At 35.6% G+C, this 25,705-nt stretch overlaps 2 protein-coding genes across 7 annotated transcripts; one reads left to right on the forward strand and one right to left on the reverse strand.

Annotated features, from left to right (window-relative positions):
• Positions 1-1,343: 1,343 nt before the first annotated feature.
• On the reverse strand, positions 1,344-25,595 carry LOC112556226 (pleckstrin homology domain-containing family M member 3-like). Of its 5 annotated transcripts, XM_025225043.1 has the most exons (13): positions 25,461-25,595; positions 22,575-22,649; positions 17,864-18,007; positions 16,578-16,698; positions 16,066-16,144; positions 15,494-15,535; positions 14,817-14,912; positions 14,487-14,566; positions 13,988-14,058; positions 13,187-13,312; positions 11,895-12,760; positions 11,471-11,622; positions 10,931-10,993 (listed from the first exon to the last, which is right to left on the reverse strand). In XM_025225043.1, the coding sequence occupies exons 3-12, from the start codon at positions 17,877-17,879 to the stop codon at positions 11,560-11,562; spliced, it is 1,560 nt and encodes a 519-aa protein (XP_025080828.1). In that variant the 5' UTR covers positions 17,880-18,007; positions 22,575-22,649; positions 25,461-25,595; the 3' UTR covers positions 10,931-10,993; positions 11,471-11,559. The 5 variants fall into 5 exon arrangements, with proteins under 5 accessions (XP_025080829.1, XP_025080831.1, XP_025080827.1 ...); XM_025225042.1 differs by lacking the exons at positions 10,931-10,993; positions 22,575-22,649; positions 25,461-25,595 and adding exons at positions 8,473-8,575; positions 18,101-18,218; XM_025225041.1 differs by lacking the exons at positions 22,575-22,649; positions 25,461-25,595 and adding an exon at positions 18,101-18,218.
• Positions 18,107-24,722, forward strand: LOC112556225 (heparanase-like). Of its 2 annotated transcripts, none has more exons than XM_025225039.1 (11): positions 18,107-18,246; positions 18,527-18,830; positions 18,970-19,154; positions 19,468-19,644; positions 19,978-20,140; positions 20,287-20,337; positions 21,347-21,547; positions 21,932-22,043; positions 22,561-22,667; positions 23,140-23,277; positions 23,604-24,722. In XM_025225039.1, the coding sequence occupies exons 2-11, from the start codon at positions 18,559-18,561 to the stop codon at positions 23,764-23,766; spliced, it is 1,569 nt and encodes a 522-aa protein (XP_025080824.1). In that variant the 5' UTR covers positions 18,107-18,246; positions 18,527-18,558; the 3' UTR covers positions 23,767-24,722. The 2 variants fall into 2 exon arrangements, with proteins under 2 accessions (XP_025080824.1, XP_025080825.1); XM_025225040.1 differs by having other exon boundaries at positions 18,176-18,292.
• Positions 25,596-25,705: the final 110 nt, after the last annotated feature.

Raw genomic sequence — 25,705 nt, forward strand, 5'->3', positions numbered from 1 at the left:
CATCTGCTATAGGATCGGTCCGCTCATTGAATGACCTTATTATCGGATGATGGTGACTAATTGGGGCAATGATCGAGTAAACTTACCAACTTAACGTCAACTATCATAAACACCCTGCATCCTCAAGATTGTCGGGGTTGAAACAAACATTTCCAACACAACCCCGTTATTTATTTAACGATAAATGATTTAGCTACGGACACAAGTGATCAAAAGATTAGCAATGGCAGACTTCCAAGGACTCTAAACTGTGTGAACCATCCACACACAGTGAGCATGCATCTACGGTTTGTTGCCTATACCATCAGACATGGGAACACCTTTTAAAGTGTTAATATAGGAAAAGCAAGTCTCAATCAAATGCCATTTTAGTTCCCTCATGCAGCCACTGCGGCACTGCCGGCGAACCGACCCTTGATGGCAGCTGCAAGAACTGCCTCGGAGCCAACATTTTTCCCTTGTATTGCTCACTTATTCAGATTACGAAATTACTTGGGGGAAAAACGGTTCTCCCATCTCTTTTTTTCCTCCAGTGGTATTTACCTCACAAATGTTTTCCTGCTGTTACGAAGTAAAAACTGAAAGGCCTCTCCCACTCTGAACCGTGGTGTCACGACCTTTGATCTTCTCACGTATGCGCGCGCAGAAGATGTGCGCAGAGGCGAGTGGAAGAGGATCCCACTTGCAACCCTTCAGCCATCGATCAAGCCTCCCGCAGAAAACCATATGCTCGAGGAAACGTGGTTTGACACGAGGAAGCGCGTGACATTTAGTTTTCACGATCAAAGAAGGGTTGTTTCTTTTTTGTACTTTGCCGAACTCGATTGTTATCACTTTTAATTATCTCTTGGCACATTCCCATGAGAGAAAATCTTTTGCTGGCTCGACAATTAAAATATTCTTTTGGCTTCAGCTCAGACCAATGCTCTGGTAGACCCGGAGCAGGAAGTAGTTTCAAATTCTACAAAGTAACGGCGACTGACACATTCTCTCCCCCCTCCCCCATCAAGTTAAAGCTACCTTTGCCGTGATATAGCCCTAGTTGCTGGCACGGCATAAAAAACAATCAAATCCCCCCCACACACACACTAGATATTTGCCCTTCCTGGTTTTTATCACACCCGACATCAGTCCTCCCCACCACACCTACAGGAAGGAATACATTTAACACAATCTGATACCTCCTTCTAAAAACGCCATGAAACAAAACCAACCTGTTCATCAAAATTATGCATTTTAAATTAACTCCTACACACTATAAACTGTTTTTGGTTTAAAAAGAATATTAAAAACCTCATACGCCCACCTACACTCTGACCCTGAAAGCAAGACAAGAATCCATGTACTTCAAGTTGCCAGTTTATGCTGACATGCAAGAGCATCACAGATGACTGAGCTTTTAGAAATATCACTCTAGCAAACACGACTATACATTCTACTTAAGCCCGTCTAAAGAATAATAATAATAATCATAATTCACCTGAAACATCTATATTCCTTGAAGTAAAAGCTCCAGGTGCAGTACAGTGACAACTAAAAAACCACCCCACCCCCAACACACCCACAAATACACTGTTTATGTAAAAAGTTATATAATTTAATTCACATATTCCTATGGCTTTTAGTTGAAAACATTTGCATAATGGCCAGTAGATATGTTGATGATTTTATATAGAAAGAACTGCACCACTTCATGGCAAAAGCCTGTTCTGTGGGTTGCCTTGAGATCGTTTTTAAATGTCTGCTTGCTACCTCACTTATTAAATGCAGCTGATAAACCTGCTCTTAAGACTTCTTCATTAGCACTTGTAGCAAATTGGAAGAAAAGACTAGGCAATGGAGAAAACCAGTGGAGCATGCCAGATTTTCTGATACAGTGTTCACATCTGCAGACACAAATCATAACTGAAAAAATGGACCAAAAAAAAAAAATCCTGATAACACCATTGAGTTAATAAACTTAACAAATAGCACTTCTGATTGCAGTGTAGTGTAATAATACAATTTACCATCTTGATATGTCAAAGAGGTTATAATTATCCTTCATACGAAAATTACAACTGTTTAGTAAGTTAATGAGCACTCCACTTGAATTATGTAAATTACACATTATGAGCTCTTTTATGGGAAATCACAGAAATAGAAATCAAAGAAATAATAAGAAAAGTAATACACTACAGAGTGGAGGGAAGGCAACAGTAGCTGAAGGTAGCTACAACAGAGCCTTGAACTGAACGTTAAATGAAACAAGAATGAATAATTTGATCTGTCATATTCACAAACTGAAACTTACAATGTAAACCAAGAAAAGTACATAACTAAAGCTTAATACAGACACTCTGAAAAAGTGTGCCTAAACAGGTCCATGCAAATCTGTAATGCATATTACTAAATATCAGTTTTACCTATACATATTTACATACCACATCATATTAAATCATATTCAGAAAATTCCATTAAAAGATTTTATGTCATTTAAATCAATTTTTTTCATTTTACATTCACACTCAGCTCCTTTAAAAATACATCAAATTCATCAGTCAAAAACAACAACAGAATTTTAAACCTAAAAATGTGATATTAGACTTAAAATATTTGTTTCATCAGCCTTAAGAGCAATAAATTTGCATGTTAATGTTAGCAAGCTTTGCAAAAATGCTGTACAATACTTATGTATCTATACGAATGTCAACCAAAGTTCCATTCTATAATAGTTTTATGCATCAAAAATGAAATCAATAGGAAAAAATAGTAATTCTATTGTTAAATGCAAATGTCAGGTTAGCCAAAAATGAATTAAAAATTCATCATATCAAGAAGACATAAAACAGTGCTTAAGTCAAAACACACGAAAGTCATGGCAATTCCAGAAAAAAATATGATCTCAAAATGAAGAATTCTCACTCATACCAAGCTGCTGTTGTATTGCCACCTGTTCCAAAATATGGAAATTTACTAGCATATCAATGGAAAAATTATGTAAAAATGAGGCAGAATATTAAAGAGAAGTAACTGTTCTGCAGTTCTGTAATTTAAGAGTAAATGCTTGCATGTGTGGATGCATGCATGCATGAGTGCAAATGCACATACATCCCCACCACCATCACCACACACATACCAGCATGTAAGCCACAATGGGACTAGAATACAGAGGCAGTTAGCGTGATTTTCCAGTTTAATATGAGCTACCACTTCTCAAAGATTGTAAAATGTTGGTTATTCTACTGAGGTGTGGACAGGCATCAGATGAAACAGCACAATAAAGAACAAGATAAAAATGTGATGGGAACACATAAAGCAGCAACAACTAACGTAAGCACAATTGCATCTTATTTCAAACCCCAAAACAAGAAGCTCAGAGGTGTTCAGTACATTGCTCCTTACAGAGGTGTAAAATCAAGAATTGAGAATGTTGGACACAATCAGGTAACTCTTTTGTTCACCAGTTTTATGTCATCTTGTGTAAGCCCATCTCAAAATCATTCTTTTCAACCAGATCATGACTAGAATGACATACAGTAGACTAGATTTATTCATGTGACAGAAGTCATTTGTTCCGACATAAAATCACCAAGCATCAACACAGTATAGCCAAAGTCCGTTCACAGGAACATGAAATACTGTCAAATGTTTTTGAATGGTTTTAAATATTCTGTGTTATATTCTTACCATTAAGCACCAGTTAAATGAGGTATCTGATAAATTAATACTGTTTATATCTTTACATCCACATTTCACACACAGCCACACTGCCACATCACATATGCATAGTGAGGGATACTTTTACCCACATCTTCAAGCAAACCTTCCTATGTGACAAATGATGCTGGCAGATGGAATGTTCAATGCTGTAAAACTGCTGTACACTGTACACTGCTGTAAAACTTCCACAATGCGTTCAACCTACATTCATAGATGAGGGTAAGCATAGTCCTCATCAAGAGTGTCTGAAATCTTTTTGCCCCTCTTTGCCAGACGCAAACACTTGGGACAGGGCACAGACTCTCTCTTACACTTCATGTGATACACAGCCTTGCATTTCTGGCACTGCAAGAGACAGAAAAAAACTGTTATCATAACAATAAAAGGACAATTTAAAAAAGTGTGAAAACTGGTCACCCATCTCTCAAGCTTTCTTGTCCTTAAAAAAAACCTGCCAAATATGAGCCATGATAGCATCAGCTGTTACACAGTTCAACACTTCATTCAAGGAATATCTATGTTTCAAGTCATTCAGTTTATGCCACTTTTAGAGCATTCAAAAAACAGTCACAACTTTCACTAACTTCACCAATCATACACAACTACATGCCAGCTCTCCACTGACAGAATTTGATAGCCTTCTCTTCTCTGTCACTGATATTCTGGCGGCCAGAACTGGATGTCTGAGAACAAACTTGAGCTGAACTCTGACAAAAATTGACTGTTGACACCAGACAGTACCTTTTTCACCGTTTCTTCATCTAGTCTCCAACAGTCTGGCACTAAGATCTTATTATTATCTAGCATTAACCATAATCTTAGTGTCATCCTGAACTCCACACCAGTCTCCTCTTTTTTTTAATCTGTAACACTTCTCACTGTGTCTGCAATCTGAGTATTGATGTCACCATCAAAGTAGTTGTCTTCTTTCTTTTTCTCACATCTGGATTGCTACAACATCTTGTTGATACTTCCCCTGTTGCATACTCCACTCAATGCATTCAGAACACTAAAGCCCCTCTAGTGCTCCAGGCAATTACAACTGATAGTGTCACCCCTCAACTGCTTCGCTTCCTTCACTGTCTATTGCCAAATATATTAGTTACAAATTTTGTCATTGCAAATGGCTCCCTCACTACACCTGCTAACCTTTCTTCCTGCCTAATACTCCACGCTCAACCCTATCCATGTCGCTTAGCAAGTGATATGCTCTGACTTCACATTGCCCGCAATGCTGCTGACAAGTGAATCTTTACGCAAGTTGCTCCCTCTGCTCAGAACACTCTTTTCCTGCTGCTCCCTAAGGCTGCTCTTTTTAAGTGGTTTCATGCGGCTACATTTATAAGGTGACCAGACGTTTCGGGAGCGAAAGCGGGACACATGCCGAAGATGGTGTCATCACCGACAAAGAACGCCGAAAAAGTGTGGGGGGGGGGGTATCAGCGTACGGTATTCAGATTTTTAAAGACAACCGGGACATTTGATGGACTTCCAGAAAGCCAGAAAGCGGGACATTGGGCGTCCCGCCCGATATTCAGGCGGGACACGAGGTCAAAAGCGGGATAGTCCCGCCTAATGCGGGACGTCTGGTCACCTTAACATTTAACTTGCCTCTTTAAAATGATTTTCAATTACTCCCCACCACCTTAAACTGTATTCATGGGATCAGTCTCATAATCTTATATTGTCTCTTTTAAACTATCACAAGAAGCTTCTTATTTCAAACCCATGCTCTTTGCATTCTTTCCAAAATTACTTATTTTTTTAATATGTACCTTGACAGTACTCTCTGTTTCAAAGGGAAAAATGGGCTTGGAATCTTTGCAGATCTCACAGATGAAACCCTTCAGCACACAAAGTCCACAGGAGTAGACATGTGCAAGGCATAAATCCACCACTTCTTGCAGAAATTTCTGCATCCGACCAGATTTCACTTCCACCAGATCCTGCAGAAAAATACAAACTACATTAAAAACTGCACATATATCGAGCCATCTTTTCAGCGAAGGCAGAACCTATGCCCTCTTTTTCACTGTCTTTCCTTCTCCATTTCTCTATGAAGTCCACGCCCATTTAACAGGGGTAAATAAAAGCATCAAACTGACTCGTGCATGCATCCAACTTCAGACACCAGCACTCTAACCACTCATCTATCTTCTGCCCCTCTAAGATTTCTAGCGTGCAGTATTAGAGGAAACGTTCACCTTCCACTAGCCATATGGTTGCCAAAATAAGCCTGTGTTTGTGGTTTGATTTGTAAGCCTTTTTTTCAAATGGCTTGACCTGATGATGTAGTACTGATTCTCGTTCTTTAATCTTGTTTTCATTATTTTCATGTAGCAACTTTTGTCAGTGTTTATTTGAAGTAAAGATAAATAGTGTTAAAGCAAGAGTGAAAGAGCGGATGCATGCACACATGCAGATACACAAATGCGCAGATGCATATACATTCTAATGATTGTGTATTCTGCCTTGCTCATATTATAATATTTCTAGGTTAGTTCATTCATCTAAGTCTGTCAACATCAGATATTGCCAAAGTGACAATATGAAAACAAAGTTATTTTCAAGCATGCAGCTTCTTTATTTTATAGTTTAAAAGTATATATAAAAGTGCGCAAAACAAATGCAGCGGCATATTGCAATTTAAAAATTAAAAAAGGAACTAATAGCTTATATCACAAATCAACTTACATTTACTGAGTAAATATGGATTTTGTTGTAGAGATGCTCTCGTGGCCAGACTTTATCCCGCAGCATTCTGACTGTGGCTTCAGAACATGTGAACATGTATGATCTCAGGGAAGTTAATTTGATCCGTAGCACCTAATGACAGAAAGACATACAGCATGTTGCAAAAATTTGTTATTGCATTTAGGTACTCACATTTATGTTGATGAAAATATACTTCGTACTTTTACTGCTATAAAAGGAGAAACATAAAGAATAAGCATTCCTCACATTCTATGGTCTAATGTACAGGCGTAGTAAGCGATATCTTATCACATTGACACCTAATGTTCCTTTTAATGCTGAAGTCAAGTAAATATAAACAAGATATCAATGCAAATATACTAATGTGTTGGGGTTTTTTTTTAAGTCATCAAACCTTCACTGCATTTAGCTCCACAACTTTGGTGTACAAGCCTGAGTACATCTCTTCTACATCCAATAATGGCTGATCGATGTTGTTTTGCAGAAATTCGTAACTGGCTTTGCACACTGAAATGTGACAGAATTCAAGTTTGTCTACTCAAAATGTTGTCTTGAAACTTGTATTACAATATCCAACATTATTGGCTACATTTGCATCCCCAAAAAGAAAACATGAAAATGACAGTTTAATTCAGAATATTTTGGGCTTGGCATTACTCTTTATGAGGCTGCAGTTCAGTACTAGTGGTCATAGTTAAGCATTAATGGTTTGAGACTTAATGCAGCACAATAATATAAACTTTTCAAGTGTAGAAGTATGATTGCACCAAGAAAAAAATTTTTTAATGTTGACCAGTTATTTTAAAATTGTAGTAAAATCTTTGTGCATCTATCCAAGCCATTTCAAATTTATGCTAGAACTTGCCTCTCTTTTTCTTAAAATCCCAGTTGTATACAATCTCAGCTGGAATATATGCTGTCTGGTTTTCATGGCAAGTGTTACAGTATGACTTTCCATCAAAGTCACAAAGACGACCAGGTCCATGAACTTAATTGAGATCAGAAATGAAAACACAGTTTCAGGGCACCAATATCCAGAAAAGTTCTGAACAGCATCCTTCTTTTTAATGGAACACTTTTTACATTTTTTTTTTTAACCATGAGTTCTGTAAAGCAGTGGTTCTCAAAGTATTTAGGATTGCGGACCACTTTACTACATAAAAAAAATACAGCAGACCAACAAGACCTGAAATCACTCTGTACCGCATTGCCGTATTTGTTTCATTACAATTCAAAACTAAATGTACTTTTGTGACAGTAGCATAGTAATAAGTTTACATAAAATTACATACTTTGCAAAGTACACATAACAATTAAAAATAATGCACTGCATTGCTAAGGGTAACATATAAAGTGCTTAAATGACACAATGCTCGTGCTGGGGCATAAAGGCTTAGTTGGTAAGCAAGCGTTTTATGCGAACGGGCAATCGGGCATCAATAAAATCAAAACTAGCGTGAAATCAATACTGGACTAATTAGCAAATCTGGCAATTAAAATATCACTTTGCTGATATATGATGACTGCCAGCTGCAGACCACCTGACATGCGTGCGGCCCACATTTTGAGTACCACTACTGTAACGCATCGAGTGTGACTACTTTAACTTTTCTTAATGCCCAGATGTCTTCGACTGAAAGTTGTTGGTGTCGTCTTTTTTCTAAATGGTGCCTAAGAATTTTAAGATCGAAGGGAACTAACTAGTTGTGTTGCTAAGAGCAATCATTTGTTTCCTTATAGGTTATCCTTCTTAAATTAATCCATGCAGTTCATGTTTGATGAATATCACTGAAAGTTAGAGAAAATTACATGTATTTCTGTGGTATTCTATAAATTCAGTTTGGGTAAGCTTACAATGTAGTTCTTATATGTATGTGACATAAAAAGTATCATTCAAATATTAACATAAATCACTTGGTATTTCTCTTCTAGGCAAAAACTACTGTCTGGATGTTTTTAAATGAAGTGTACAGTTATAAGCTTCTTACATAGCATGTACTTGTGTGCAATACATGTATGCTTGCTTGCACATGATCTAAAATCACAATGTCTTACAATGCCCAATGCCTTTCATGCAGTCTGGCTGTGCACAGGTAAAGTTCTGAGCTTGCATGCCTTTGGGTTGACTCAGTATTTTCATCTGTTCCACTCTGCTTCCCTGTAAACATTGGACAAAACACGTAATGTGGTTATATATAAACTTTGCATCAGACAGATAAAATAGCTAAAATCAAAATAAAGGCTGAAGACTTACTACTACCAATAATAATATAACATACACCTGCAGTCACCTATTTATGTTAGCAAAGATGAAATGCTTAATTTTGATATCTGACTTTAGATAAGCTCTGGCCTGTGTCACCTGCTAGGTCAAATAATAAATAATAATAATAATAAAAAAATTCTTGTACACGTAGGCTGTTAGATCACACCTGGTAAACATGGGATGTTAAGTAATATCTGTAAGATTTTGGTTTTAGATCTGGCCTCATATGCAGGAACCCCTGATTAGACTATCGTCACCATAGCACATAAAATTCTTATGCACGGGCATACAATAACAGGGGCCCTGTCTCCGAATTTTCATATGCTATAGTGACGATAGTCCAAACATGGCTTCCTGCATACGAGGCCATCTGTAAATGGGAAATTACATCATTACTGTTAAATACAGATTATGATATCACTTGACAAATCTGGTTTGCAGGCTGAAATCATAATGTTATTTCCCCTTACATCACATTCCATAAAAGCATTAGGGAGTGTATACCACTAACATCCCAGCAATCATAATATCAATAACAATTTATTAACAATGAAATATCATTTGTATATATTAAAATTTATACAAAACACTTCAAACAATGCTTGACATTAAAAAAAAAAATAATCAAAAATTTATTTATCACATCAAGTCATAAAATGTGGCACTGGTTAATCAGAGTAAAATGCAAATAAAACAAAGAGTTATTAGATTTAGTTGTACTGAATTCAAGTAGTTGTAATAGTGATAGCAGAAGACTTTTAAAAAGGCACTGCACTAAAGAAAAAGACCAAATAAAAACCACTCCACATCCAACCTAGTTAGTAAGGTAATTAAGAAGCCACACACAAATTGTGGGAAAGTAACAGCTTACAAAACATGACATTTTAGTGTGCAGTAGGGTCCCATTTGTCTCCACTGTTTCAGCCTGACTGATATAAACAAAAACAGCCTTTTTTTTTTTTTGACATGTCTGACCATTAGAAAACTTCAGGTACTCCAACTTGTATCTTGGAAACCAAGGAAGATTTTGCAACACTACAATTCATTAATTTTGACTTCATTCAGCTAGTAGTTTTCGAACATGGTGAAGGGATGCCAAAATCCTAGCAATGAGATAAAGCAGTTAACTGTAAATATCTGGAAAGATGATTATAAATAATGCAAAATCACTTATGCATTATCACATTTATGCATTATCCCATTTACCACTCATGGAGTGCTAAATCCACATGTGTTCAAGCAGTCTGAAGTAGCAGTGGAAACTGAGCATTGTGGTACCCAGCTTCCCAAATTGTTACTATGTGGAGAATGCAAAATTTATCAAAAACTTGTATAATTTATTTTCAAGACATTGGGTTGCATTAGAAAGAAGAAATATCAAAGTATGAAGATTAGTTGCATCACTTCCTAATATCTTTAACTGATTTAAAAAAAAATTCTTAGCACCATAGCCTTTGTACACATCTGTCATGCTGAATCTTTGGAAGCAAGTAGCACTTATCTGGAAATCTCTTATTGTCAGCAAGTGGCAGAAATAATGTTTGGTTTAACTTAAAGGCTAGGTTCACTCATTAACAATATGTGAGTCCTTGTAGAAAAGCATGGTGCTAAACAAGAAAATCTGCGTAAAAAGAGAAATTAGATCATAACAGACACACATGCAGGAAGTAAATATAGTTTAAAATGGTAACATAATTGCTTTAATAGTTAAAAGCAACAAACATTTTTTTATAATTGCTTAAAAACAGTTGTTCAAAGACTTTTTGCTAAGGTAAAATAAGCAAACCCTCCCTCCTCATCATGTTCGAATTTCATCAAGAGTCAAAAGCTTTTATGTAAAAATGAATGATGAATGCTTATTACCTTTTAAGATAAAGGTACATTATGCACTAAAGATAAGGGACACTAGCTTCCAACAAGTCTACACCATGCAATGCAGACCAAGACAAAAAATCTCCAAATAACATGCAAACCAAAGGCACGAGCTAGAAACAAAGAGATACCTCAGTCAGCATGCATCCCATACATCTTAAAGATGATGGGGAGTTCAAGTCAATGTCTTCTTAGACAAATACTACTCCTCAATGAAAAAGAAACAAAATAATGAAAGAACCATGTAGATCTGCTAAGCCCAGTCTCCTACTACCAGACCTTTGCTTTAAAGCTGAAGCCATGCATCAGTAACAACAAAGAGCCAAATGATCCCCATTCTAGAATGAGAAATTTGATAAAGCCCAAAAACTTTACATCTAACTCTTGGCATGGTGAACGGATGACCTCATAGTCCCCAAAGTCCAATTCATCTTCTGGCTGAAATACAGGTAGCAGCATCTATTGCAAATACATCACCAAGAGCCAGGACAAAGATGTAAAGAAGCATGTACAAAAGATGTATGATCACTGGGTTTCACAAACTCCTACTCCTGCAAAATTTCTCATTACCTTTTCCCCTTAGACTAAAGTTCAGAAAAGGTTTTTACAAAGAAATCTTTACATGTATTTCATCAAATTGCAGATAACACATGTAGACTAGCATCAAATCAAGTTCAACGCAAAACATTTTAAGAAATCAGTAAAAATATGTAATGTAATATAATACCAAATTTGTAAAAACTGTAATCTAGATATACATAACTGAACAAGTGAAAGTATTAATTTCAATAGCTATTTTGAACTGCAGCTAAGTGTAAGATCTTGAGCTTCTGCCAAAAAACAAAACAAAAAAAAAAAAAAAAGAGGACTAGGTTAATTTATGCCATACATTTTAGTCACAGAGAAACTGCTTACCTCTTCTACCTTGAGAAAAGATTCAGCTTTCTGCACTGGTGGGGAAGGTGGTGGTTCCAAGCCATCTAGAATGTCTTGTACAGTGACCTTCATGGTTTTGCTGACTTGCTGCTCATCACAATACTTGTGCAACATGCTCTCATAACTTTCCTCTGCACAATGGTTAGTTGGGTAGTTGAGGGAAACAGTTCAGTAGTAATGATACACAAGAAAAGGCACTTAAATCTATTTTTAACAGAGAGATGAATGAGTCAGTCTTTGACTTAAGTAAAGTTTTATTGTGCCAACTATACATCTAGCTTTATTTCACATTAATAGTTTACTAACGAGCAATAGTTCTTATTAACTGCAGAAACAACACGATGTTTCAGAAGTTGTTACAAAATAATACAGTACCTTTTTCTTTAAAGTCATTTACACATACCCAAATTATGATCAGGTTCATGTGGGCAAGGTACAGACGTCCAGCCATCCATGTTAACCAAGCTGTTGCCACAGTTAGGAGAATGAGGAATGGTAGATGCACGCTCTCTTTTTTTGTACCATTTTTCTTCCGTGTGTAGCTCATGTCAGAGACTTCTCTTCTCTTGTTATGAGATGGAGAAATCCTGGTTTGTTTGCTAACTTTCCCTCTGTACACCTCAGACTCATCAGTTGTTTTTTCTACTTTATTACTTGCTACTGATTCTGTTGTCTGCTCTGGAGAGTGCACATCTATTTCCTGCATTCTTCCATTTTGTGCTCTTTCGTATTGTTGGTCATTTTTATCATTCTCTTTTTTCTTGATTTTGTTCCTCTCCTTCTCTCTTTTCTCTTCTTCTATTTTATCGTACTTGGCCAGCACATCCTGCAGAATCCGATCTTCTTCCATTTTGCGATCTATGGTAGGGATTTTGAAGAAAGAGTCAAAAGGAGAGGTCCGTGAAGAGGGACTGTTCGATGTGCTTCCTTCTCTTCCAGACAAAAAGCCTGTCACACCTATGTGGTTCAAGTTGTCAACTGTGTGATGACTTGGATCTGGGCAGGAAGTAACACTTGAAGAACTACCTGATTCCTCCGATGTCACTTTCAAGGCCACAGTTAATTTTTTAATCACTTCCACCTCTTTGCTGGTGTTGAACATGGATGGGTTGGCTGGTGTGTTGGGGGGTGTTGTGATACCTGTGTAAACAATGTCTTGAGAGGCAATTTGTGGAAGGCTTATGGGTAGGCTGATCTCTGAAGGTTGCACCACAGCAGCCACAATTCCAGAGCTTTCATCCATAGAGGGGAAGGAGGGTTCTGTAATTTCTGAAATAAATTACCACTGCATATAAACAATCTCTACACTTCTTACCTTTATGCATATACCGTGGACCTGAGTTCTGGCCAATAATCATGACATTGTTTTTCGCTTTGAAACATGGTCCTTTCTTAAGGTCTCAAACAAACAAGTTTCTACAAGTCAGTTTAAAATGTCCATGGTTATGCCATTGGGAATGGAGGTTATAATGATTGTGATAGCTGCTGTTGTGGTGATGGTGATGGGTCTCAAACCACACATACATCTCCGCCAAGATATTAGTGATATAAAGGCACTTTGTCATTCTCAATATAAAATCATTTCATCACCAAAATAGCATGTGTTATTGATTTACAGACATGTATTTTGATTCAGGTGCAATTCAAACTTCAGTGGAATCATCTACACTTTGCCTAGTAGCCTTTACAGCGTACCTCCACATGTGACTGCATCATTCTTCAAAGAGTCTTGCAGAAGTCCAGTCAGCATGAGAGTGGTACTGCTCCACGCATTCAAGATACTGGAGTTAAACGACAGTTTAAAGGTCAGGCTAGTGAGACCTGAAACAAACAACAAAAATCATGTATATGTTAATTAATTAATCATGAATATATATGACTCCCATACCTCCTACCGACAGAAAAGCTCATGTCTTTTACAAAGCATCTATATGCAAAAGACTCATGAACTCATGCACAAATGAATTACACGCAAATGTCATACACCTTTGTCTAATCTATCAATCATCCAAAGTATATCTCACACATTCAAATGTTAATAGCTACTGGGAGAAAAAAAGTATTATAGCAGTGCTGGTACTTTATTGAAAATAAGATGGATAAATTAGTCCAGACAAGTCAGTGCAGAAGCATTGTCTCTGACATTTCGTTCTAAGAAGAGGAATCATAAAGAGCCTGAAAAAAGGATATGCCATAAGACGTAGCATTAGGAATTGAGTAGATATTATTCATACCGATAGATCCTATCAGCAGAAAATGTACCAACAAAGAACAAGGTCTGTACATTAGACAATGAAGATTGCGATGGTCCATAAATTAGAAAAAGTCAAATTTAACATTAAAATGGAGACAATCCTGCAGCACCAAAAACATCAAGATAGTGAAGATGAAAAATATACTACCATCGGCAAATTGGTTTTTAAACAGAAAACACTTATACATATAGCATTGACAAGTCAAGCTTAGCAGCAACAACACCTATTATGAACTACATACCTGTCAGATGACTTTCTAGAATCTCAGGCTGTTCATAATCCAGAAGAAATGCCCATGGATGATAGTAAACACTGGATCAAGAGTTCATTATAGAAACATACTGTGCATGGACAGCAAATGTCACACAAAACAATAAACAATTTATCTCCAAATATCTTAAGAAAACTAAAAGTATAAAATATATAATCATAGGAGTAAATAGAATTAAAAAATAAAAGTTTATGAAGGATTTGCATGCATACATAATATTCAAATATATCAATAATAATGATAAAAGAGCTACATTCAGAACTACGAAACAACTTGTGTTTTTGCAGTTTTATTTGTTCTTTATTTAATGCAGCCAGAAATGTGCCAACATGCAAAAGAATTGCACACTAATCATACACACATATTTGTACATGCACACTCAAATGGATATAACCACCCACCACCACTAGTCAAATGACAACATCTATGCACTTAAACTGTACAGAAATAAGACCTCGTTAATACTCACGACAGGGCTGTAGGGTCGGATAACATTGAGCCAAGGTATGATGCCATTAAACCATCATTCAGTGCCATTCTCACCCATGCCTGCAGCACAGGAAAATCTACTCATATACATGCAAAACAAATCATGTCTCTTCCTCTCTTTCTCTCTCACACACATATGAATGCACACACACTGTCTGTGTATCCCAATATTCATTATAAAAGTAAATTGTGTTCAAGCATAAACAATATCCACAGTAAGGTTAAGAAAATTTTAGTATAACATAAAAGAAGAAAAATCAAGCGTTGGTACCAAAGCAAAACGCCTTAGACTCAATTAAAACTGTCATACCCGACATCTTCCAACATCTGTGGAAATTTGTTTCAGTTCTTTAAGCTGTAGAATGACATCTTTGTGAGTAAATTTCTGTACAACAGCCCAAAAATTCTGAAAACATGACCAGAATATTATCAGACTATTTTTTTAAACAGTCATTTTTGTAAATAACCAAAAAAATTTCTTATCTCTCAAAAGATAATATCCATAAAAATTTTTAAAATGGCCAATATAACACATTTTTCCACATTAAATCAAAAGACAAAGAGACACTGCTCAATGCAGAGATTTTTAAATGTAGCTGGACACCAAAACACAAAAGAGCAAACTTTTCTAAAAACTGTTTATGCATCTCTAAAGAAAGGCAGGGCATTTCATATGCTCAGACAAGTACTATTTATTTTAATGTCACATAATATTTAAGCAATCTTATAATTCTAAAAATTGGATCATCCATGAAGAAAATAAACTTTGGGTTCATCAACTATAATTTCTGGGCAACACTGAGCATTGAATTCTGGTGTACTTTTATGTGAAGCCCATTTGAAATGATAGCTTTCAGTGAAGTGCTATACAGTCAAATAAAATTAAAAGGAAAAAGCATTTTCAAATCAGAAGATACTGTACTGTTGGGAAAGTATCTTCATTTCCATAAAATCTTTTAGTAAATTGACATACAAAAAGAAACTAACCACTCTTACATCTGCATTTGATCCCTGAGCATATGATGTCAGCTGAGATTAAAAAAAATGCACAGGTTATGCAATACTCCATTTACATTTTGAGTTGCAATGTTGGCAGTACTGTTGTACTATAAAAATAATAGAAATCAGAACCAACCTCCTTTAGCATTAGCACATCAAAATGCAGATTAGCAATAATGAATAAAACTGACCGTTTAAATGGTAACATACAGTATATATATACACACACACAGAAAATATTAAAACATAAGTTCACCAAAAGATTCTGAAAGTTATAGTCATAAAAGTGATGGTACAACATAATTCAACTAATTTAAATCTGTATTCTGTTAAAATGGTATATAACTAATATATGATTGTATTTCCGGACTTGATGATCTTTCTTCTATGCAAGTGTAATGTTACTCATATAATAACAATCACAGTCAAATGGCAATGGCTATGATGACTTCTTACCCATTTTTTTAAAAAATCTGTCTGCTAGCTTTCTACAGAAATTCCTATCACCATTTCTTAATTATTTTACTTAATTTTAATAATAATTTATCACAGCCACTTACTCTTGTTAATATGGTGTCCTTTACACCATGCAAGAAGACTGCTTCAATAATGTTACAAATATTGTTGGAAGCTTCATTGCTGAAACAACAACAAAAATAAATAAATAAAAACTGGAATGATAACAATAACAAACACAGTAAATTTTATCAGCAATATTAAGAAAATAATAAGATACAACATTCTGTAATAGAAGTCCAAGGACAGAAACCAAAAACACACAGCAAAATATTAATAAACGCCATGGATGATGCAAACCTTAATTTTTTTAATTTTAAAATTAAATAATTGGCTGCTCATAATGACCATAATGCGGCCCTATGCTCTACTGGGGGTGATTAGGAACAAGGAGAATGACCATAAGCATTTAGTATTTTACAATATGCAAGGTCAGAATTAGCATCTACATCAAAAAAGAAGCAAATATCTTCAAATTTAGACCCGATTATTCGAAAATCAATATGACAAAACATACCAAGAGCTTTAAAATTCTGTTTCCTATCATAGTACCCACCTGACAATTATTTCACCATCAAGATGATGCTTTTGCTGTAGAAGTTTAAGGCCTTTAGAAAACTGGACTGTGATCAGATCTCGAAGTTCTTCTAACTTTTTGACATTTTCCTCTTGTACACCTGAAATGGCATAAAATTATTGTTATAAATCTCATTTTATTTTGCATTATGTATTTTTAATGTAAGGTCAAAATCATAAATAAGTCACACACAAAATAAGCTGAAAATGATGTCTTTCTTGTGGATAGTATATCAACAGATAATAAGACCACATAACATGCTAAAGGTTAATTATAATAGTTTACTGTAGTAGCAATTTTTTCACCAATCTCCCAACAAACATGTTTCACTTACTGGTGCACAGCAAATGATTTTTGCATATTTCATGCATGTGAATTTTTCTCATGATGATTGTAATCTGAAGTAATTTACTTTCCACATATAATATCTGATTGGAAACTTACATCCACTTAACCAATATTGATTATCTGTTGAGACAAATATTGCATAACATTTTTTTTCTTAATAGACATAACTTTGTATATATTTCAAGTTTCCAGTTTCACTTAGTGTACTATGCTATTTTTAGAAGAAACTGATGGCTAAAAAGGAGGAAAAATGTCTCAATGCACTTGGCACAGAGTCAAACTCTCTTCACTGGCATGTGACAGACACAGTACATCATAAATCTTTGGACATTGATCTCTATTGCCTCTACATTTATACAATAGGCAGTGACAAATGAGGCTGACTGCCTTACATCGCACACACATGATCATAAAAAAACAGCTCTGTACTAGTATAAATCCACATGGATGCAAGCATCCTTAATTTGCCTAGTATACAATGGAGGTAATAAATGAATGCTTGAACATTTTACTTTTTGACAGATTCTCCGTGTAAAATAAAATTACTGAATTCTATGATAAAAAGCCTTTACTTAGCTCCATATTTACCTTATCGTGTCGGTATGCTTATAATTTTTAAAAATAATATTCTAGTCATAATTACGTCAAAATCTGGACAAAAGATAGCATTAAGTTTAAAATATTCTATACAGTTCCGTGTAACTAATGATCAATTCTTTAGACGATACTGAAAGTTTCATTAATTTAAAAATGTTTCCTTAATAACATTTTAAGTCATTCAACTCTTTCAGCAGTGATCTACTCGATCTGAATACCAACAGTCCAAGAACAAACCACATCAGTTTTAAATATAGCTTTATGATTACAAACACCAAAAATGTCAAAATGAGCAAAACCATCAACAGAATTAGTGTTACCTTTTCTTCGAAACATTTTCCTAGTTCTGGGTGTGTGTCTGAACACAAAGTTTTATTCCACACGTCCGTGGTCCGAATTACACAATGTCGATCAGCGTGCACTGTCGTGGTTCATTTTCCCATAGCGTAAAAAAAAAAAATTCTCTGAAACAGTTTCACACAAGACGTAATTATTTCGGCATCTCCCAAATCAAGGACATTTTTGATTTATGTGCAAACAGCGTTTTTATAACTCACGTGGTGGTTTGTTGTGTCACTAACCCACAGACAACAGTGGCAGGCCGCTCGACTACGAGGCTATTTTTAGATGTCACATGACTTCCACAGCTGCAGGAAAATCCTTTTCAGATGGATTATTACTACGATCGATGTAAAATAAGAAGGTGAACGTGTCTTTAATCCAGGCATCCTTCTTGATGCAAAAATTGTGTATGTGAAAGATAGCTTTATCTCGAGTTTCTTTGAGAATTGTATAGCATGCAGTGATTATTTCGGTAAAACTCGATCATCGCATCAACAGTTGTTCAAGCGTGATTGAAATTTAATGCGTTCTGTTTGCGAACTCGATTTTTTTGGGGGGAGTTTGTATTACAAATTGAACAGGAAACACATTGGACCTATGTAGAATAATCAATATGCCACATCAACCATTCACTGTTTCAGGTGATTGCTCAAAACCAGTATAACGAACGAACATGAAGCTGAGACAATTACACGGGGCTACTTTGCTTTTAGCAACATTGATGATGATTACAGAGTATAATCAATTGTCAGCACAGTTTGTGGCCACCTTTGATATAAACCCATCTTCAAATATGAACCAAAAGTTTCTACAGACCAAAGAAGGGGATCCTGTCAATGTTATCCTCAACTTACAACAATCCTTTAGTACAATTGGTAAAAGGTTTCTTGGTGTCACAATAGACACAAGCCTTGCCAGAAATGGAATGAAAACATTCAACTTCAGGTGTGTACAAGGTCTTACAAATATTGATATGTGGCAACAAGTGCACATATTGAATTTTAATAAACATAGCAATGTCAAATATTTTTACTGTGTATGATCTCTTTAATTATCTTTTCCTGTTTTTCTTTTAAATATAAAGCTCCAGCAGAGTACAGGCATTAGCGCGAGCACTGACACCCTGCTTCTTAAGATTTGGTGGAACCAGTGCTGACTGCATGACCTTTGAACCAAGTCTGCATTTTGTAAAAGAAAATTATAAAGAGTCAAATGCAAGTGATGGCTACACAAAGTATGTTCCAGACTTGTCAAATTTTACAATGCCAGGTATTATTCTTCATGAACTCTTTGTATTTAAATAAAAACAATGTTGCCCGAGAGACTATATGTACAATTTTTACTAAACTTCCCATGAAAAGACATTTTAAGAACAATAACTACAAAGCATAATCTTTCTGTGGCAGTTCTTGGCACAATAGTGAATATGTTAGGATTATAGCTTAAGGTACACAAAATATCACTTATTTTTCTAGATTTGTGTTTTATCAGTTAGAAGAGAATAATATATTTAACCTGGTTTTATACAGTAGCAGAAAAGTATATAGTTTTGAAAGCATATTTTCATTGTGGCTGGTTCCAGCAAGTGTTTGGGACAGACTGAATGCCTTTGCTCAAACTGTTGGCTGGGATTTTATCATGGATCTCAATGCACTTCATCGCCACCCTGATGGTTCATGGGATCCGACAAATGCTGCTGAGCTTTTGCAATACTCTTCTGCCAGAAACTACTCTATTGCTGGGTTTGAACTTGGAAATGGTATATTTATCATTTTCTTTTGTTATTTACAACTTGGTTAAAGGTTGTAAATTTGTTTGTGATAATCTCTAACAAGTGATGGTTTATAATGTTAGTGTGGACATAAAACACCTGAAATGCAAGAAGCCACACCTAAACTTCCAAAATGTTTCAGTAACGCTGTCCACTGTATTTAAGAGGTAGTCATTATATTGAGTACCCTTATGTTGTTACTACATTAAGATTCATAAATTAAGATTATTGACATACCGGCTATATACAATGTGATATTAATTATAGGATTGCTACAGATTATCACATTTTGTTTGATAATTCTTGTTGACTGTTTTTAAGAATATGACCTCTACCCTGGGGGGCTAAAATATAATCTGAGTGCAAGACAACTGGCAAAGGATGTACAGACTCTGCAGAAGCTTCTGAGCTCATTTCCTTTGTACTCTTCCTCATTTATCATTGGCCCAGAGACAGCTGGTTTGAACCCTGAGTATTTTATGAGGTATGATGTCAGTTTATGATGTTTGGTTTGATGCTGAACATCTTTATAAATGTGCTTTCAGATAAGTCTAAGAGGCACCTGTGTCTGTAATTTACTTTGTGTATGACTGTTGTAACATTCACACCCTCAGTTTGGTGAATTTTCAGATTCCTTTATGAAGGAGGAGACGGTGTTGTCAAGGCAAGCAGTTCACATTTGTGAGACAACTTTTTTTTCCGTTTTGTTTTACTTCACATTCATATTTATTTGATATGAATATATGTATGTTACCTTAATATCCAGATGCATGAATGCACTGTAGCATCATATCCACATATTTACTAAGAGATAGCAATATTATGCTCATAATATGATGTATAATTATTGTAACTCATTGGTCTATGCACAGGTGTGTCGAGCTGCTTGTTTTTTAATTGGGGGTGGGGTGTTTGGTTTCTTCTTTGACTGTACCAGATGACATGATCATGACATGAGAAAGGGATACATTTTTTTAACCATCGAAAAGTTGTCTCCCCTGACAGAGGGCTAGTATATGCCTGATGTGCAGACCACTCCACTAGTCAGGTGAACCGTCAGCAACTGCCCACTAACAGCGTAAAAGGCAAACACACCAGTTTTTCCTGATGGTTACTGTGGTGTTCACAATCCTCTGCTCTTACCTTATGTGACGCTCACGTTGTCAAGTGGTACCGCCTGCACTAGGTGTTTGCCCTCTACTCTACCGTGTTTTTGCCAGCTAATCTCAAAAAAGACGATTGCGTTGCTCTGTAGTGGAGTTCTCTGCATCCCAGGCAAGTGCTATCTCACTGTCAGGGAAGACAATTTTTTGATGGTTAAAGAGCTAGTGTAACCCATTATCTGCTATGGTCATATCATGTGGTAACTCTCGAAGAAAGAGAATTTAATCTCAAAATTTTTATTGATTTTTTTTTTAGCAGGCTCAGATCAGACTTTAAATATTTAAAATGCATTGGCTCTCAGCTGTAATTCTATGCATTCTTTTAAATGTTTTGGAACATATGCAGTTTTACATGACAGATATTGCCTATCTTTCTCGCTCTCTCTCACACACACAAAAGTATAATATGGGTAAAAAGTGTATAAAAGTGGGTATGTGTTGAATGATATTTTTTATTACTGTTACTCAGATCACCATTAAACAGTTATTACTGAGAATTCATGCTGATAATGTACCTTAATTTCCAGTTATTATTTTAATGGCAACACTGCTGACTTGGGGTCATTTACCAGTGTCCACATCATGGAAAGCCTTCGAACATACCTGCAAAATGCTTTTTCTCAGACCAGAGCTGTCAGTGAAAACCTTCCCTTGTGGCTGAGTGAGACTTCATCTGCATATAATTCGGGAGCACCCAATATTTCAGACCGATTTGTAGCAGGATTTTTGTTAGTATATTTTTCATCCTGTGTATTAATACAAAAGATTGTATCATCCATTAAACGGAGTTGCAGTTTATAACTTTTTAAAATTTATTTCCAGCAAGAAAGTGTGATAATTTATACAAGAAAAAAAAAATGTGACCCCCTTCCAACTTTTTCCCATATATACATAGAGGGTTAAAATGAAGACATGTGGTAACCTTTTGTGGAGCTTTTTTAATCTTCTTGATTTTTGTGACTTTCTGTTCAGCATTTCTTGACTGTGCCACATTACAACTTTTTCTCACAATTTGTTTGCATCCATAAGTTTTATATGAACTGGTAATATATCGTTCAGATTTTTTTTTATTCTGTGGCTGTTTAGAAATCTCCTTGTGCTTCTCTTTTAAGGTGGCTGGATAAGTTAGGGCTGTGTGCAGAACTTGGAGTGGAAGTTGTACTTCGCCAAACATTTTTTGACTTAAACTATGCATTGATTGACCACAACTTTGACCCTAATCCTGTGAGTAAGATTGACCATCTCTGTCATACATTTATTGTACAAACAACTGGTTGTCAGCTTCAGCTGTTTGGAAATGTTTTAGGCAGCTATACCTAATCTAAAAGACTTGTTTATGAATAGCATTTCTTTTTAAAAACTTGACTAGCTGATGAAAATCACTGCCTACTTTAGTATTTATTTTAACATAATTGTTGAAGTAAGGGTTACTTGGTTTGTGATGCTTATTTGCTGAGACATGCCTTTTTTAAACTCTTAATGTTGGCATTTACATTTTTTGTGAATGTCTTTTTTTTCAGCTCTGCCTTTAAAAGGGACCACTTATCTCTGAGATGCTGATTGCTGCAGTCAAAAACAATGTGGCTTTTGTGTATCACTAATGGTAAAGTTTTTGGTGCCTTTATGTGATCCACCATTTTTTTGGACAAGTAAACAGGTCTTCAATTGTGACACCTGTGTCAACCAATTAGTACTATGTTGGTGACATCGGTAACTTATAACCACTTTGTTCTGATTACAGGATTTCTGGCTTACATTGCTTTTCAAGCGGCTGATTTGGGGTCCAGTTTTCATGGCAAGTGGACGTGATGATGTTCGGGTGTATGCTGCCTGTGGAAATACAGAAATGTGAGTTACAATTTTATTATGCTTTTTTTTTAATTAAAAAAGTAATGTTGCAGCATTTTTATTCTCAAACAATGTGAAGCTTTTCTAAGATTTATTTCTTAAGACTTTAATGAGAAGTTTTATAGTCTTGCAGTTGCTATGCTCATCTTCAGAGCATTAAGTCCTATTTTTGTTGTTTGGCCTGTTGACTGGAAAAACTTTCACATGCTGTGCTTACAGATAGTGAACCACTGCTTCAATAGCACTAGACATTTATAGCTATAAAATAGTTACCTTTGCATTTACAGAAGTATTAGATGAATAATTTGAGATGCCATTTCATTATACCAGAATGCAAGGGACAGGACATTGGTGGAAAATGAACATTTTGGCAACATAGATTTTTCTTCTATTCACATTGTTAAAGTTTGGCAAATCAGAAGGTCTGTACAGAATGAGCCAGGCTAATAAAGCTTAAATTATTATGCTTCAGATTTAGTGCTGGTGCCCTAGTTGTTTACCTATTGAATCCCAACAACTACACTGTGGACTTTGACCTGCCCCAGTTTCCAGATCATCAGCGTCTTTTGTATATTTTGACACCTGGAGATGAAGATGGCCTCCTTTCCAAGTGTGTAAAATATGTCTATTTTCCATTATAAAAATAAATTCCAACAATGAAGCTCTAGCAAAAATAAATGTACAATTATATGTCTATATATAAATCATGATTCAGTCCATTTTATTGGTTGTAGTTTGGTAGAGCTATGTAGTAAATGTATGAAAACTTCTCCATCCAGAAAAATTATTCAGTTTCTGGTTTTCATAAAAAACTGTTTTTCTTGAGGAGTGGGGAAGGAGGTGACGGGTTTTTTTGTGGGGGGATGGAGGTATCATAAGTCAAATGCACCTGGATTGGGATGTTAACAATATTATCAGTTCTCTTACATTGGACAGGTTTTCGTCCCTGAATGGAGTGAAACTGGAGATGAGAGATGATACTTTACCACCACTGAATCCTGTCAATCAACAATCGGGTGCCGTCACTTTTCCTTCTTTTTCCTTTGGGTTTGTAGTTTTACCTAGTGCAAGGGTTACTCTTTGCACGGACAGAATGTAATTGTAACTTGGCATGTTATTTCAAAGACAGTTTTAGCACACTGATTTCAGCTATTGAGAAGAGTAATCATGTGATCATTAGTCACTTTTCCACATGATGTAATAGCAGTATTATGCAATAAACATACACCACCTTCAACTGCTTGATGACAGAAGAAATTTATGGATGTACTTAAAATGATTTTAAAGGAAAAGCTTGTGTATTCTTTCATCAAAGAATTTATCAATTTTTCCATCAGCCAGAATTGCTGTCTTGTATAATAACAAGGATGAGCCATTGTTACATAAGGAGAAATCAGAAAAGAGTATTTTTCATCTTATTGTTAATGCTGAATTTTTTTCTTAAAAATGTGTGTGATCACTATCATTTTTCACTTTAAAAAATTATTTGAAAAGAGTGTTTGTTATCATATCTTATTGTTGTCTGAGGCTCAGAGATTTTTTTTAAAGAATATGTTTACTAAATCCAGGTAACAACAGATCATGAGTAATTTATTTTGCCTTTAGCATTCCATGGCACTTGGAAAATTAGAAACATATTGCCTTATAATATCATGAACAGGTTAAAATGTATGTATATTTTATTTTTTATACCTTGGTCTGTACCATAATTTACAATTTTTGTTGTAACTGAAATTAAGTGTGCAATAGTGAGTGCTTAATGGTGAGTTTTAGAGATACAGCAAAGGTTAGAGGTCATCCCAATAAAATTCAGGCTGGTGATGGGAAAGATAAGTTTTACATAAACAACACAAAAACAAGATGTCCACCTAAATAAGCACTCATTCCCAACCACCATCAAGGTGCACCACCATCGAGATGCATTAGATAAGCCAATGGTGCCCTAAGAATACCCATGTTTTTTTGCATTTTTCAACATTTATTACTAAAGTTATTTTTATATGTTGATGCTCTAAGAGGCACTGTAATAAATTTTGAGTAAAACAATTGGCAAAACTTTGGTTTGTATTGATTACTGAATGTAAAGGAATATTGTTTAGAGAGAACCTCAGTTTACACATCCAAAGATACAGGGAAATGAAAAAAACCATCATAAAATGTAATTTAAAAAGTTATAGAATCAACACTTTTGTTATGACAGCAGTGGCCTATTACAAAGAAGCAAAAGACTAACAGATAAAGCAGAAAAAATGAGTAAAAATTAAATATTTTTTTCCTGAAGGATGCAGAAATGTTCTGAGCTGGTCAGTTCTTGTAATATGCACATCTGTGATCTGTGCGTAAGGGTGATAAAGGGAAAGAACAATTAGATTCCAATTCATATATAAGTGACTGTAGTGGCAGTGGTTTACCATGTTGATGACACAATATATCTTTCTGCAGCCTTTACTTCTCCCGATATATCAGCAAACTCCCCCACCCCTTCTTTCTTTTTGTTTTTCTTTCCCCCCTCCCCAATGTGGGCAGGGGAAGTTACCCAGGTACAACTCGATCAGGAGTCCGAGACATACTCTAGTTTTCTTACAATGAAATATGGAAAACAGATGCAAACTCCATCAGCTTGAATTTTAACAAAAAAAGAATTATCATATGCAAGGCTGCAGATCAAGCTAATGCAGATGGCACAAGACGGTAAAATTAAAATCAATATTATCAAAGTTCACTCTTGGTCACAGATGTTTACATCACATTTCACGCTATTTTAAAAATTATGACATTGACAACAGTACGTACTGCACTGTTGAGCTGATCGACTTGAACGCTTCTGAAAAATTCGTTTTATCCGTGACTTGAGAGGACGTTTAGCGCGGAGATAGGAGGTAGGGGTTTGAAATTTGGGTTAAGAAACTTCAGTGCGCGTAAGAGAAACCCAACCACACCTCTATTGCTAAAGGGGAGATCACTAACAATTTCAGTTGTCTGCTCCATAAATCTTTTCGAAAACAATAATAATTATTGTTTCCTCCAGCGTTGTTAGC

The sequence above is a fragment of the Pomacea canaliculata genome, linkage group LG2 (genome assembly GCF_003073045.1).
Source record: "Pomacea canaliculata isolate SZHN2017 linkage group LG2, ASM307304v1, whole genome shotgun sequence".
In the NCBI taxonomy this organism is placed as follows: Eukaryota; Metazoa; Mollusca; class Gastropoda; order Architaenioglossa; family Ampullariidae; genus Pomacea; species Pomacea canaliculata.

Bases quoted from the DNA above. Each gene is read 5' to 3' on its own strand.
- LOC112556225 (XM_025225039.1), top strand. From the start codon at position 18,559: ATGAAGCTGAGACAATTACACGGGGCTACTTTGCTTTTAGCAACATTG. The intron at 18,831-18,969 runs GTGTGTACAAGG...TTAAATATAAAG, and splicing joins ATGAAAACATTCAACTTCAG to CTCCAGCAGAGTACAGGCAT. The intron at 21,548-21,931 runs GTTAGTATATTT...TTCTCTTTTAAG, and splicing joins CGATTTGTAGCAGGATTTTT to GTGGCTGGATAAGTTAGGGC.
- LOC112556226 (XM_025225042.1), bottom strand. The intron at 14,913-15,493 runs GTTAGTTTCTTT...TCATGTTTTCAG, and splicing joins CAAATGCAGATGTAAGAGTG to AATTTTTGGGCTGTTGTACA. The intron at 11,623-11,894 runs GTATGTGTAAAT...ACCATTGTGCAG, and splicing joins TGAACCTGATCATAATTTGG to AGGAAAGTTATGAGAGCATG.